At 31.4% G+C, this 15,984-nt stretch overlaps 1 protein-coding gene across 2 annotated transcripts in view; it reads right to left on the bottom strand.

Annotated features, from left to right (window-relative positions):
* Positions 1-6,138, bottom strand: part of LOC115887945 (putative epidermal cell surface receptor) — a 56,535-nt gene extending 50,397 nt beyond the window's left edge. For both annotated transcript variants that reach the window (XM_030907480.1, XM_030907481.1), the window contains exon 1: positions 5,769-6,138. In XM_030907480.1, coding sequence (XP_030763340.1) covers positions 5,769-5,877 — 109 coding nt within the window. In that variant the 5' untranslated portion in view covers positions 5,878-6,138. The remainder of the gene's footprint in view (positions 1-5,768) is intronic.
* Between the last annotated feature and the right edge of the window lie 9,846 nt (positions 6,139-15,984).

The following is a 15,984-nucleotide window of genomic DNA, read 5'->3' as shown; positions in this document are numbered from 1 at the left end:
ATATGCCTCATAGTACCATCATATTACAATGTCACCGAAAATACGTAGTATACCAAGTTTAAGCCCTATTGCCGCCATGTACCTAATATTGCTATGTCATCAAATATGGTACTATAGAAGGTACCACTTTATATGCTCCATGGTACCATGATATTACAATGTCACTGAAGATATAGTATACCAAGTTTAAGCCCAATCGAACTCCATGTATCGTAATATGGTACTATATTATGGTATCACTTGATATGCTTCTGAAAAAAACGGCGTCCAGTTGGCTGGAAAAGGACGATCGATGACATTTCCCATATAAATTTAAATATAAAATGACAGTGATATTCATTTCATAGCTATCGCTAACGCCGTTTTTTCCCGATTATACAATATAAACTTGGTATGAACACAATCGAATGTCAGGATGTAGTATCATAATAGTAGAACAATACTTATTATATTGTCGCCGAATTACAATGAAAATTCAGGATTCAATTATACAATCAAACGTCAGGAAGTGATTGTAACTTAGCTCATAAGATTTAATTCCAACTAACATGGCAAACTGAAAAAAACAGCTCTGATCTATTTTAATATGTTTAAATGATGTAGCAAATTTGAAGGTAGGCTTTATCAGGAAGTATTACGATATGAATTACACAATGGCAACACTGCACAAAATTCTTTTAAATTTTGTTTGTAGAAAACTGTTTTTTTTTAATTTATTGCCCTCTATTATGTAGTAGCGAAACTACCACATCAAAATATCTGATTTGGAGACAGACTTTTAAAGGCTGTCTCCTTTTGCTACCTACAATTTTATACATGTAACGAGGCTTCTGTTGGGTAGCTAGATATTCTGTGCTAATAGGCATTTAAAGCCCCAATACAACAGTATCACAGTTTCGGCACAATAGCATATCGAAATTAATTAAATCAAATTGTTTAATTGATATTTTCAAAAGTCAATAACTCGGAAACGGTTGGTTTGAGGTACATTGTGTGTATTTCGATTTTTGCTTAGAATTGAAGGAAGAATTGAAATATGTAAAAATATACAGGTAACTCTATTTAAAAAAATGAAAGTTTGATGTGCCACGACTTTATGACCGACCCTGTGTACTTAAATTTATTACTCGCTAATAGATATTCAAAAATCCTATTACTTTTGTATTTAACTTTTTACGGTAGCTCCTATATTTTACCTAATAATCGATATGTATGTATATTCATAAAAATGTCTACAAATATTCATGGCGATTCCAATCGCCAATAGACACATACAGACCCGAACGAACAGAAACTTGGGGTATTTCTTGACCGATACACACCGATGATAGGTTTATGTCGTACTGGAACATCTCTATACACATCCTTTTAGTTTAGTAAGGTGATTCATTAGAATTTTAAATGCTTTCTTTTCAGTTCATATTCCACACATTATTCTTTAACATAACTGAACTTTAACAAAACCGATTCACCTATTTATCTATACAAAATAAGCAATTTCCACAGCTAAAACATGTTAATTGTTCAATTTTTTTCCATTCTTTGATATCAAAATCTAATCATCCTAATGCGATAGTACTGACACTGTCTAATAACCTAGCACCGTATACAATTTAGGTCTATTGACCTTAGACGCGTTACAGATCTTTGAACCTTTGAAAGCAACTCGATATACAAGCTTGCTCGTAATCTTCCTGAAGAAGGACACCGTGACTCTTGTTTATTTCTTCACTATTAAACTAGCTCTCGGTGTGTTGTGTAACACTTTAAGGTTTATTTATTTCTTTGCGGCAGGATCAAAAATGGTAGTAAATATAATTCACTTTTCAGTGCCACACATAAATTTTGCATTAGGTATATAGGCTTTTTTTAATCATTTTTTGGTGAAATTTAAGGTGTAATTTTATGTGACACTGTATAGAGTGAATCAACGATTGAGCAAAATATATTTATAAATATACATACATGTTGAAATATAAAGAAAGTGAATATGGGTGTCTATGTAGGTGTAAGAAAAACATAATTTAAAAATATTTATAAGCCTATAAGGCGTAACAGAAAAGCGTGGTAAAATAAATTAAACATTTTAATTACATTTTGAATGGCTTTCGTATTTGTTATAACGTTATAACCCTAGATCATAATATACTTACGTGTATAAGTAAATCACTATGGAAACTGTTGTAAACCTATCAACGACTTCTATTTATCTTCTTTTTTTTGTTGCCCACGCGGTGCTTCTACTTTATCTATCCTTGTCGGGGACCTATCGTCCAAGCGCCAAATTTGAACATTAATTTTAAAAATTTTACAAATTAAGTATAATGCATATATCTGAACAATAAATTGAATGTTTACTGCCACAACAATTAAATTTTTTTAGCCATTCCGTACGAATATCAATATTCTTAAGAAATCTAACCAGAAAGTATGCGTGTGGTTTAATATAAATAAATGAACAACTGAATACTTTACTTGCCTATAAAAAATAATTCGGGGACTTTTATATTAGAACTTCCACAGACCAAACATTTTTTAATCATTTTTATGAGTATTTAGAGAGCCCAAACGAAAAAAAAAAATAGAAATATAATTGCACAAACGTAAAATTAAATTCTCACTGAACACACTTGGCATCCTTGGCTATATAAAAGCGGTCGATAAAAGAGTAATCAATACAATTTAAAAAAACGCAAAAAACAGTGTCGCACAAACTTTATTCATGTTGAACATTAGCAGTTCCTTTATAGTTTTAAAATTAGATCCTTGGATAAACGTTTTGCTATACCTGTACCCCTGTCTGTTTCTCCAGTGGACATTCTGCTTTTCCCTAATCCAGAATTTCAGTGCACTACGGATCGTACATTTGGGTATTTTCAGAACTGGTTCTGGACCAAGATAAGATCTTAATGATCCTTGTCTTGCTATTTAGTAAACTTTTTCATTCCTGTTTTAACCTAGCACTCAGAATTATTTAATTCTGTTCCTTTCTGTCACAGATACAAGTTCATCCAGGCATTTCCAGAGGAGTCTGGGTAACTTTGGGCTCAGGAGAAGCTTAAGTGCCGCCAGACTGTCTATTGGAGAGCGTTATAGATTATATTGCTGCGTAATATGGATAAAAATACTCACGTTATAATAAATCTGTTTACTTGATTAGCTGTAACAATAATGCTAGAATAACGATAAGGAAAAAACAAAAATATTTTGTGTTACTATGAATAGCATTACGTTGCTTTACGGACCTAATAGTTGATGCAACGTTATGCGTTGCATAAAAAATAAGCAATGTCTAACAATAGACTGTGGGTGATTGTGATCGTGGTTGTTATATCTTTTAGATTCTTTGGTATTCACAACAACAGACAGATCCTGTAACACTTTCTCTGTGGTGGATATTCCATTGCGTAGTTATTAGATCAATAGGTAATGTATATCCTTTCTTCATCACTTGTTTCAACAACTAATTTTAGCCTAACGTTATTCTACAATTCTGTATCATTTTTTTAAGATTCATCATTCATTTCTATCACTATTCTCACTTCCATCAGCTGCTGACTGACGGTGTTGTATTATCGACGAGTCTGACTGTTTTTATTATAAAATATATTGTTTTTACTTTTACCTTGCAAAGTTTCAGCCTTCAGAAATCACTTTGAGTAACAAAAATTTTTTGACAGCGCGTTTGAGGTAGCGTTGACGCTTTGTGTCCTCATACTGCTCTGTCTGACTGTTATATTTTTGTTTTACATTGCATTGGAATGTTATCTACAAATTGTCAGCCACCAGAAAACAGTTTGGAGGTGTTAATTAAAATTACACCTTGCCAAGTATTTTAACATTAAAACGCAATCGATTTTGAAAAGATGAGCCGTCAGAAAACTCTTGCATATTTTTGCATCCGGCTCTTGGACTATTAAGAAGTAGTGTCAGTAAAATATATGTCATGTGTTTATAGCAGATCTTGCGTTTATATTAAGTTCGTCACAACGTTTTTTCCAGTTAAGTAAACTTGTTTGAGTGTGCATATATTAAAATACTGTAGATCAAACCTAAGATTGTAAAGATTGTTTGAAGATATATTGATATAAAAGGCAAAATTTATTTATTAAACTAGCAAAGAAATTCTTAGTAGGTACTTTTGACCGCTAAATAACGAATATTAAATCTAATTTTTAAGTTGAAACATTTAGTGTTAATTTTTTTTCTGAAACACTGCTCCATAGGTCAAGACATCTAAATATTTCTAAGAGTCTATTACTCTGTACTGTTCGGGTCGCTCTCAGGGGTATTTCAGAAATCTGCCTAAAGCTGAGCCAGATCCTGTCGTGTTAAGGCAATACAAAATTCCAAACACACGTGCTTTGATTAAGGTTTGCAGAGCTTCAGAATTTGTCATAAAATAGCGAGCAATCTGTTACAAAACCATATAAATTATATATCACTGTAATCACAAAACTTCAATCTATTTCCGTGTTGTAACGGAATTTTAAATTATGTCTTTATTTTCGAGAAAATTTAGTCCAAACATAAGGAATATTTTGTTGATGTTTGACCATCAAAATCTTAAAAATAAAGAAGCTATCTAAAAATGTGCTACAATACTGACATAGTATAATCCTTTATCTTTAATTTCCTTCTTCATTTGTGTAAAAATACCTAGCCAGTTTTAAATAAAACGTTAAATACCGAACGATTATTTTTCTACTTTTTCGGACTAGTGAAATATACTCTTAGCATGTTTTTTAACTATTTCGCTCTAATGAATGATGGATCTATTTGCAGATGATTGTAAAAACATTGTTTTTCTTATAGACACACTTAAAAAAACATTGCTCATTACCGAAAGAAAGTAGTACAGAGTTAATCATATTTATTTTTAAAAGAGTAAAAGAATGCAGTCAAGTTTTCGTGTCAAGTCAATTATTTACAACTCAAGTTTATTTGTACAAACTTAATTATTGAAATAAATACTTGATGTTGTAGTGATTTATAATAAAAAAAAACAAGTTTAATTTTAGAATGTAGAAATCAAATTTAGAATTCACTGAAAATATATTTCGATAGAAATAGTAAAATGTATAGTTAGAAACAGCCCGAATGGAGTAAAAATGATGTACAAAATTATAACAGTAAAAATTAATAATGTATGTAAAATTGCTGTGTTTTTGAGGTTATTTTTAATTGAACATCCGTTATATTAATACTTTTCATGCCAATTTTATATAAAAATATATTTTTCACATTTTTCAGTGTACAGTATACATATGTTGTGCTGTTCTTTTGGTGAAGAGCCTCTAAATTTTTATATCATTTTTAATATACAGGGTGGTCCGAACTGTCCGAACAGGAATCGGACACTGCAGAAATCTATTTTATATTTTGTTTTAAGAGAAAAAATAACTCTTTCTGTTCGGTTTGCCTGAAACCAGTCACCAACATTTAGCAAAATCGATTCAAAATCAGTTTGAATTTATCGTTTACAAATACGGAAAACCAACCAACATCTTATATCATTATTTACTCCATATTATTATTATTATGAAAAACATTATAACTTTTGAGTATGAAAGAAATATTATTAATCTAAGTAAATCGTTTTTTTTGGGTCGCCCAGTAGGAACCTTGAATCTTCAAAACCGCGAAGAACTAGCCAACCCATTACGTCACCGTGCTCATCTTTATTCGCGTCTTCTATCCCCCCACTCCTCCTCTCCAATCAACCGTCAAACAACAACAACACAAGGAAGAAGAAGAATACTACTTACCGTTCCTGCACCGAGTACTATCCCCGTCCATACAGGTACTTTCCAAGGCCACTACACACCCCCCACCAACACAAAACACCACCAACCAAAACACTCGAAGAATCCTCATATTTTTGTCTTTTTCTTGAGTTCTATACAAAACTGGGGCGCTTAAAAGCGCTTGATTTTGATATTGTCACTTCTTTCCGAGGTAGTACTAACGAAACTAGAGAAAAATAAAGAATAAACTGTGACGGAATTGATGAAAAATGGGAACGGGTACGAGAGGCAACGGTAAATCGTCGTGGGATTTACATGGCAGTACTGGCGGTGCTGATGGTAAACAGTGACCGGCCGCGCGGTTGTTGGACTCGAAGTGAAGTCGGATTTGTAGTGGTACCTCTGGTGGTACTGTTGGACGCGATGCGACCTACCTTCCTCTAGGTGTAGTGCAGGTGGGGCAGAATAAGAACTAGCGACGAAGAGAGTCAGAAGAAGATTGTTTTGAAATGATTTGAAAAAGAATGGAATGTATCAATCTTAGATATTTGGTTTGTTAATAATATCTAAAAAGAAGAAAAATCCACATCCAATTTGTGTCCATACATATATAAAAGCTCAAAGGGTTTTTTTGTTACATCCATCCCGCCGAAACCGCCTCACCAATCTTGATGATTCTTTTTTTAAATGATAGATAATATGTATGTCTAGATTTGTTATGAAGTATTTTTATATTGTTTAATGGCTATTTATTTTTGGCAAATATACTGGCTGTATTTATTTCGTTAATTTGTGCTTCAAGACTTTTGGCAATTAGGAATATGTCATCAGCGAATCTTAGATGGATTCTTTGTTGGTCCAGTCTAATTAACTAAAGATTTCTTCTAGTCTCGCTGTAAACAGCTTTGGAGATATCGCGTCTCCCTGTTCGTACTCCTTTGCCAATTTCTTTGGTTTGCCAGTTTGCGGAATTCTGGGGTTGTTTATTACTCGTGCTTTTGCTTCATTGTATATATATTTTGTTTAAATACGATTATTTTTAGTTTGTTTCTAATTTTTACTTGATATGTTTATTTATTTTATGTTTATCAAAATCAAAGAAGCGATAGTTATATATTACTATAATTATTATATGTTCCCGTCATCCCTTCGTGGGATATAGGGCTTCTAAGAGATGTTTCCATCTGATCCTATTCTGAGCTGTCTGTTTGATCTCTCCCTATGTTTTCGCGACCTCTTGGGCTTCAGAGATTACTGTTCTTCTCCAGGTATTTCTTGGTCTTCCCCTGGCACGTCTTCCCTGTGGATTCCATTCAAGTGCCTGTCTAGCAATATCTCTGTGGTGTCTGCGCAAAATGTGCCCAATCCAGCCCCACTTTCTTTTCTTAATTTCGATATCTATTCGATTTTGTGATGTTCTTCTCCACAGTTCTTCGTTGTTAATTTGATTGGGCCAGAAAATTCTCAATATTCTTCGAAGACACTTGTTAACAAACACCTGTAGGCGATCCATGAGACCACGCGTAACCTTCCATGTATCGCATCCATAAAGCAAAATAGATTTGACATTGCTATTGAAGAGCTGGACTTTAGTTTTTTTGCTATATATAGAGGAGTTCCACACAGGTGTAAGCATGCCAAAAGCTCTTTGTGCCTTCAAAATCCTTTCCTCTATATCTTTCTCTGTGCCCCCATCGCTGTGAACCATACTTCCCATATACTGAAATTCATCAACTCTTTCGATGGCTCGGTTGGAGAGGTATAGATCTTGGTTGTATTTGACCTCATTTCTTTGGTTTTCGCCACGTTGATTTGAAGACCGACATTATTAGCTTCCTCTTGGAGTCTAAGAAATTTTTGAGACATATCCTAATGTGAATGGGAAAAGATGCATAGATCGTCTGCGTAATCCAGGTCTTCTAGCCTGCTTAAGAGTCCCCATTATATCCCTAGTGGTTCTTTAAATACTCTATTTAGTGCTACATCCAGAACGATGTTAAAGAGTAGCGGCGAAAGTATACAGCCCTGTTTTACACCTACTGCAATAGAAATTTTCTCCCCCACTTAACCTTTATGTAATACACAGCTTATATATTATAAATTAAATCAAATACAACAAAGTTATATATATATATATATATATATATATATATATATATATATATATATATATATATATATATATATATATATATATATATATATATATATATATAAGTAACATCAATATTTGTATGAAATTTAGTGTGTGGGAGTTTTTTGACACGAACAGAATTGAAGACTAATAACTTTTCATCCGTACCTGTATAAAATTACTGTGTGAAAAAAATTACATTTCCGTGACTTTTTAGGTAAAAAAATGTCTCTTGGTAAAAATCGCTACGAGCAACCGTACTCAAGATATTTAGAATAGAAATAATCAATACATGTCATTATTGACAAAAAAATAAACATGTTGAGTAGATTATTTGGTTAGTTTGGTTAGTTATTTAACTGAAATAATAAATTTGGGAAATTTTTATTTTTGTAAATTAATCATAAATTTTCTTGCGAATAAATGACGAGAAAACAGTTTCTCTTGAACTTTTGGCAGAAAAACATTTCAAATTTATGGTTTCAGTCTAATAACTGTTTAGTCAACATGTTTAATTTATGTCAATGATGACAAGTATTGATAATTTCGATTCCAAATATCTCGAGAACCAGTAGTTACTTCATAAATTATTTGGAAAAAAATCGAAATAAATATGAAACTTCTACACCCTGTATCTCCGAAATTAAGCATTTTAGGACATACATTTATACCAACTTTTTTACTTATTTTTATCTGCAGAATATGCTGCCGAAGTTTCTGGAATACAGTTCGGGCCACCCTGTATATAATAATTGTAAACCAAGTAATATACAACTTTTTTCAGTCAAGTACAGATAAACACACACAAAAGGTATTATTTAAAGAATTTATTTTGTTTCTTATGGCACTAAATCTTAAAAAAATAGAGATATATACTTCATCACTCCATTTTTAGTAACTATATTAAACCAACCATCATCCCAAATGCGTTTTAGAAACATTAAAACAGCCATTTCAACGTAGTTCACATTTACTGGCATCGTCACGATAAACAGCAATCTTCCACGACCACAATAATAGATCCTTCTATGAACGTTCTCCCATGTCTACTTGTCTTTTTCTCACTCACACTAAATGACTATAAGACTATAGCTTGCGTGTTTCTATCTTTGTCAGGGGACGAAGCACGACAAGAATGAGAGAAGATTCAAAGGCCGTCGACTAGGAAGATTAGAAAGGATGTTTAGCATTACGATGTAATAGGGATGTGCTTTTAATGAAAAAATATCGATGCATATAACTGTTTCTCATTGAAGATTGTAAATTGTATGGGAGGCATCACTAATACAAATACGATATTCCCTCTGCTGCTTTTTCTGCTCTACAAGATGATGTTATTAGATTTTTAATCTGATGACTATTTTATTTTTTCTAATTAATATCTGTTGATACCTACAGAAAATATTTCGAGAACCGCTGAAGAAATAATATATAAATTTATGAAAAAATCGATTGATACTAAAAAATATTTATCTTTTGCTCTGCAAATGTCATTTGTCAATAAAAACCTGTTAAACTTAAATTAAACTTTTCACAAAACATGTTTAGAAAGTCATGCGGAATTCAAAAATCGAAATTAGATAGGGTGAGTACATTATTATTGTTTGTTGGAAGTTACTCTATATAGCAGAGTTTGTTTTAAGTCTAGAATTTGAACTCTACCATGTTCAATTAAGGCAACAACAGCCTATATAATTTATGAACTTAAAACCATCTCTGCTAGAATAACTGCCAAAAAATTAGTTATCTATGGTAGTAGTGGGAACTATCGAATGAATACTATCGAAACATTCGATAGTTGCAATTCATTCGAATAATTCGATAGCTTGTAACAAAACATTCGTTGAAAACTATTCGAATAAAAATTATTGAATAGACGCGTCATCTGCCTTGAAATATTGTATTCTAGTAATTCGGCAGCAAAAACCATTTATTTATAAAATTCATTCATTTATGAAATTCATTTATTCGTCAGGATCGATTATAATAAAATATTAACTGGATTTTAGTTGTCGCCCGGCGACGTAGGTTTCTTTCCGAGAAACCCGACAGCGGTCGGTGGCAATGCTATGAAAGAAGGCGGCATCTTTGATTTTTTGCGGAGTAGATAAAGATAAGGACACATTATTTTTTTTATTGAGGTGCTAGTATTTACACAAAAACTACATTATGAAGGGCGCTGTTGCCATATATTGGTATTAGTTGATATTAGCAAAGAATATTATTGTCTGGCTTTAGTTAGTTAGGGATAGTACGTCTATATATTTTGCATTTTTTTATTAATATTCTGTTGTTACACTGCAATAATACTTGTTATTTTGGATGTAGGAAAATGATTTTTAATGCTTTTAAGCAAAGACTGGTTTAATAAATAATAATAACAGTAATAATTTGTTATACCTATTAACGACAAAATTTAAAATCATTTAATATAAACATTTTTTTAAGTAGTGGCAAAATATAAACAACAAATTAGATCAAATCGGTCAAAATTATTTATATTAGATCCTATTTAAAAATAATATAGACTCTAATTTTTTTGGCAAGGGTTGTTTTCTAAATAATAATAATTACAGAACTAATTTGTTATATTAACAACAAATTTTAAAATCATGAAATATCAACATTTATTAATTTTCTAAGCATGCAGTGTAATGGATGGAAAATATAAAAAAAAAATTAGAAATCAAAATTATTTATATCAGGTGCTTTATATTACTATTTAAAAATAATATTATTTATTTTTACTGGCATTTACTTTAAAAAATAAATGAAATATTTCTTCGCAAAAAACTACATGTAAGAGAATTAGCATAAACAAAATACAAACATTGTTAACTTTTTTTTAAAATTGGCACGTGTAAAACTTTCAATTTAATTTTCTCACCCCATAGTTTGAGTTCGATAACCATTTATTTAACCACATTACTTAAATATGATTATTAAGTTCAACTAATTCATATTATTAAAACATTTAAAATACAAATATCTTTTTAAAATTAATTGTAAGTTCATCTCATCTCTCTTGAAAATTGCTACTTCTCAAAATTTTCCATTAAAAAATAGACCATATACCATATAAAATTAAATAATTGAAAGATCGGGCTACGGAAAATCACAAAAATTTTCGGAAAAATGTTGACCACCTGCACACGCACACAATCGTCAATTAAAAAAAACTACTATTTTAGTATTTTAAATATTTTAATAAACGCAAAAATAGCACAGTATTTATACGGCGAAGTTATAAAAATTTGGAAGAACTAATAATGCACTGACGCACACAAAAATCAAACGGATACTAAATTTCATTTATCAAAAGCATTCGATAGTCGTGGCTCAACGATAACCATTTAGTGGCACGGCGAGGTTGTAACGTATGCTTTAGCATACAAATGAATGAATGATTTTATTCGAATAATACCATTCGATAGTCTAATTCATTCGATAGTTCCCATCGCTAATCTATGGTACTGTGTGTTATCTTACATATAGGTCACGCTGGGAAATGTTTAGCGCTAATTTTCTCAAGTGACTTATATGTTATAACACGCGAGCGCCATACAAAATTTTATCCAACAGCAGAACTGTTTCATGTCCAATCTCTAAAGAATAATTGATTTAAAAGGATCTACCAGTCCTACTTTCATTGTTTCGAATTAATAAATGATCAGGGTGCGTTTATGTTACTATGCAATAAAGATGTGTGTTTTGTTTTTTTTATAAATAATAAATAGTACTGACATTAAGACGTCATTTAGATAAATCGCGATTTTTTAACGATAAAATAGTGAATTATCAACCAGCAAGTCAGATTTTAAAGAAAAATGATTCAGGAAGATCTTCCGCAAGAAATTATTAACCAGGCAGAGGCGGCTACAGCACAAATACTGCCAGAAAAGTATCGTGGCGTATATGATAAGGAATTCATAACACAATGATTCAAATTTTCACCAAAATAAAAAATAACAACATTTTGTTTACCCTGGTATAAGAGACAGATAAGGATATAAAAAGAGGCTAGAAAGTCAAATAATTTGGCTACAAATTACTTAACAAAATCATCAAAGTCACGCCTCTAGAATAAAATATATTGAACACAAAACATAAAACAGCCAGTTAGAATAAAATCACTGTTATATCGATATTTAGACTTTGCTCGATAGCTCTGACCATCTCTACTGTTGGATTCTTGATGATGCGTGAGATTTACACAGAGCAAGATGTAACGATAAGAATGTGTCTTGGAGAAGAGTTTTTCGTGGTTAGAATGTACGAATGTTACGCTCGATAGATCAAGTAGACCGTGAAAAATAATTAATTAGAACAAATTGGCAACGTAGCGGGAAATGATGTACTTAACCAGAAATGTTTTGTAATTCATCGATTAATTAATAAATTTGTTTTTTTTTAATATTAAAAAATGCATTCTAAAGGAGCTGGGTATAAGAAATGTCACTTTATACATGCAACAGGCAGAATAATATTACATTGCTATACAGGGTCGCTGATAAGTATGGGAACGGTCGATTATTAGATAAAATATATGAGATACCGCAAAAAGTTAAATATAAAAGATATATGGTTTTCAAATATCTATTGGCGAGTAATAGATTTAAGTATACAGGGTCGGTGGTAAAGTCGTGGCACATCAAAGTTTCATTTTTTTAAACCGATCCCCCTGTATATTATTACAGATTTCAATTCTTCCTTCAATTCTAAGCAAAAATCGAGAAATGTACTTCAAACCAACCGTTTCCTAATTATTGACTTTTGAAAATATCACTAAACAATTCGATTTAATTAATTTTGATGTTTTCGGTTTCATTCAACGATGCCATTTTGCGGAAACTGTGATAATATTTGATATAAGTTCTGAAGTTAGCATTTATAGATGTACAAAATGAGATTATATCAATGCTGGATATTACAAAATTTTCGTTTAACATTTCAAAATCAAAACATCATAGTTCGGAAATTAGAAAAAAAACGATTATTACTTAAAATTGCAGGAAGAATAATTGAAATATGCAATAATATACGGGGGTTACATTACAAAAAATTTGATGTGCTACAATTTTATAAGCGACCCTGTATACTTATATTTACCAATAGCTAATAGACATTTAAAAACCCTATAACTAGTATTCTTAGATTAAGAATAACTTGTATTTAACTTTTTGCTGTACAGGGTGGGTCAAATTCGACGCTTTTAAATGGAAACACCCTTTTCTATAGAAGATAGACGAAAACTAATTTCGGTGTCTGGAGTTCAATTTTCATCAAAAGCATGATGGTGGAAACCGCACACCCATATCTGTTACCGTTTCGGAGTTACGGGGTGTTTTTCAAAAATGTGCATTTTTAACAAATCGCTGTAACTTTTTTGCTATGGAAAATTTTGTATTTCTATGAAAACATTTGAAATTAATGGTTTAAGTATAATTTCTTTAAAATTAATAATTTAAGAGTTATCAACAGAAAAATTGATTTTTAATTTGGGACACCCCCTATATTTTTAATTAACTGAAAAGAATTTAAAATTACCTATCCAAAAATATAGCACACTTGATATTTTATTATAATCCTCTTCGAAATACAGAATTTTTAAAAGTTCGCCACTTTTAACTAGTAGGCTTTGGACCTCTTATTGATGATATGCCCGTAATAGAACTCGAAAACATATTTTTCCAGCAAGACGACGCACCGCCTCTGAACGCTGAAGTTATCAGCAAATTTTTGCAGCCAATTTCAAGAATAATTGAATAGCTAACCAAGATCCCAGTCGTTGGCCGTCGAGGCCGCCTGACTTAGTGCCCATGGATCTAATCCTATGGATATATTTGCGGAAGAATAAAGGTTCCTTATTTATAATCTAGACAAGAATTAGAAATACTTAGCAGTTATGAGAGGGTATATTTCACCCCCACTGAGTTAATCAATTCCGCGAGAAATGTTCAAAAAGTGCCCCGTCTGTCCATAACAGAAGACGGTTGATATGTCTAACACCTGTAGCAAAATCTCATGTCTTGGTTTGCTATTTATTTTTATTTTTATTAGATATAGTTTAAATGTGTTGATGTTGGTAAAATATATTTTAAATTGTTATAAAATTCTGCATCTCTCATAGCAAATATTATTTTCGTTTTAATTGATACTCACAGCTAGAATTTTTTTGCATTACAGCCGGTGCCGTTCAAAGTTCAAAGCCTACTTATTTAAAGCGGGCGAATTTTTATATACTCTATATCTCGAAGAGGAATCGAGCAAAATTTCAAGTGTGTTATATTTTTGGAAAGGTAAATTTAAATTCTTTTCAATAAATTAAAAATATACAGGGTGTCCCATATAAAAAATTAAATTTTCTGTTGATAATTCTTAAATTATTAATTGAAAAAAAAAATATACTTAAACCATTAAATTCTACGTAAAAAGGTGCTTTGGAAATGTTTTCATAAAATACAAAATTTTCCATAGCAAAAAAGTTACAGCGATTTGTTTAAAATGCATATTTTTGAAAAACACTCCGTAACTCCGAAACGGTAATAGATATCAATATGCGGTTTTCACTATCATGTTTTTGACAAAAATTGAGCTCCAGACACCGATATTAGATTTTGTCTATCTCCTATAGAAAAGGGTGTTTCCATTTAAAAGCGTCGAATTTGACCCACCCTGTACCTTCTAATATAATGATATATTTATAATAATATTTAACTTCATTAACAAATTCACTCCCTACGATTGTCAAATTCATAAAGTAGTAAATAAATATGTAACTAAAAATGTAATAGATACGTCAATTTGATAATTTCATTTCAAGTTTTTTATCTAGGTATATTGCTAATTTTTTCATATTGTTTATAATTTTTTCTAAAATACATGAGACTATTATTGCACCTTAGCAAAAGTGTAAACTGTAAATATTTACCTTGTTCGTTAATATCGGTGTTAATATTTAACAAGTACCGAATGGTTTTAAAAAATGGGCGCCGAGAGGCACGTATACCCGCCCATACTAAAATATGTTAATAAAAAGTTGGTAGGCAGTTCTTTTAGTTTCAAAGTAAAGGAGTTTTTCCAATTTTCTTTTATGTCAAAAACTGCGACTTTGATTTTGATGTTATATTCTACAATTTTGTTGCAAATATTATTCCTAATCATAAATTGAAAACCGCGTTTCGCTAGCTACTGTAATTTTGGAGTTACGATTTTTTAAAATTTCTAACCCCCTCCCATACCCCCCTCATCTTAATAGCTTATCATACCTGTTGGTATGGTCGGCTAAAAATGATACCGTATGATCGAAAAAAAACGGCGTCAAAGACGGCCGGGGAATGACGATCGATGATAATTATGCAATGAAATTTGTAAAATATTAACCGTTAATTAGAGAAAGATTAAAAAAGAAAACCTAAAACGTTTAAAACGGGCCACAGATTATACGATTTATCGTACTACAAGTTGTACAGCATCAAATCGTTTCGACCGTTGGATCAATGGTTGGATAGTTAGTGGCTTTGTAGTACTACTTGTAGTAAGACAAAGTCGTATCGTACGGAAGTATGGCATGCAGAAAATCTGTAGTACAACGCAGTAGTATATACGATAGATTTGATGGTTTGTGTGCAAACCCTATGTGTCGCAGACAGATCGTTTACATTTTTCGTTGCACATGGTTAAACAATCTCTTAAAAATGGATACCAACCAGTTTTGGGCGGAATTTATAGAAATTTATCATAATCAACCTTGTTTGTGGGATGTGAAAAGTAAGGAATACCTAAATAAACAAAAAAGAAATGCCAGTTATGATATCCTACTGGAAAAATTAAAAGAAATAAAAGCAGATGCTACAATAGAATTTCTGAAAAAGAAAATGTTTAGACGAAAAGAAACTTTTAGACGTGAATTAAAAAAAGTAAGTAAATATGAATGTGCAGGTTGTTTGTTTATAATTTGCATGTAGGGTTGTTATTCTAGGCACACAATAATAATTTACATAATATTTATTTAAATCGACTGGTTCATTAGCACTTATTTCACGTAAAAGGTTCATATGAGAGTACAGTTGTCGTTTTTGTAACCAATTTTTGCACCATTTT

The sequence above is a fragment of the Sitophilus oryzae genome, unplaced genomic scaffold, assembly GCF_002938485.1.
Source record: "Sitophilus oryzae breed Bouriz unplaced genomic scaffold, Soryzae_2.0 scaffold_682_pilon_pilon, whole genome shotgun sequence".
In the NCBI taxonomy this organism is placed as follows: domain Eukaryota; kingdom Metazoa; phylum Arthropoda; class Insecta; order Coleoptera; family Curculionidae; genus Sitophilus; species Sitophilus oryzae.
The sequence above is the reverse complement of the archived record's forward strand: the minus strand, read 5'-3'. Positions and strand labels throughout refer to the sequence as shown.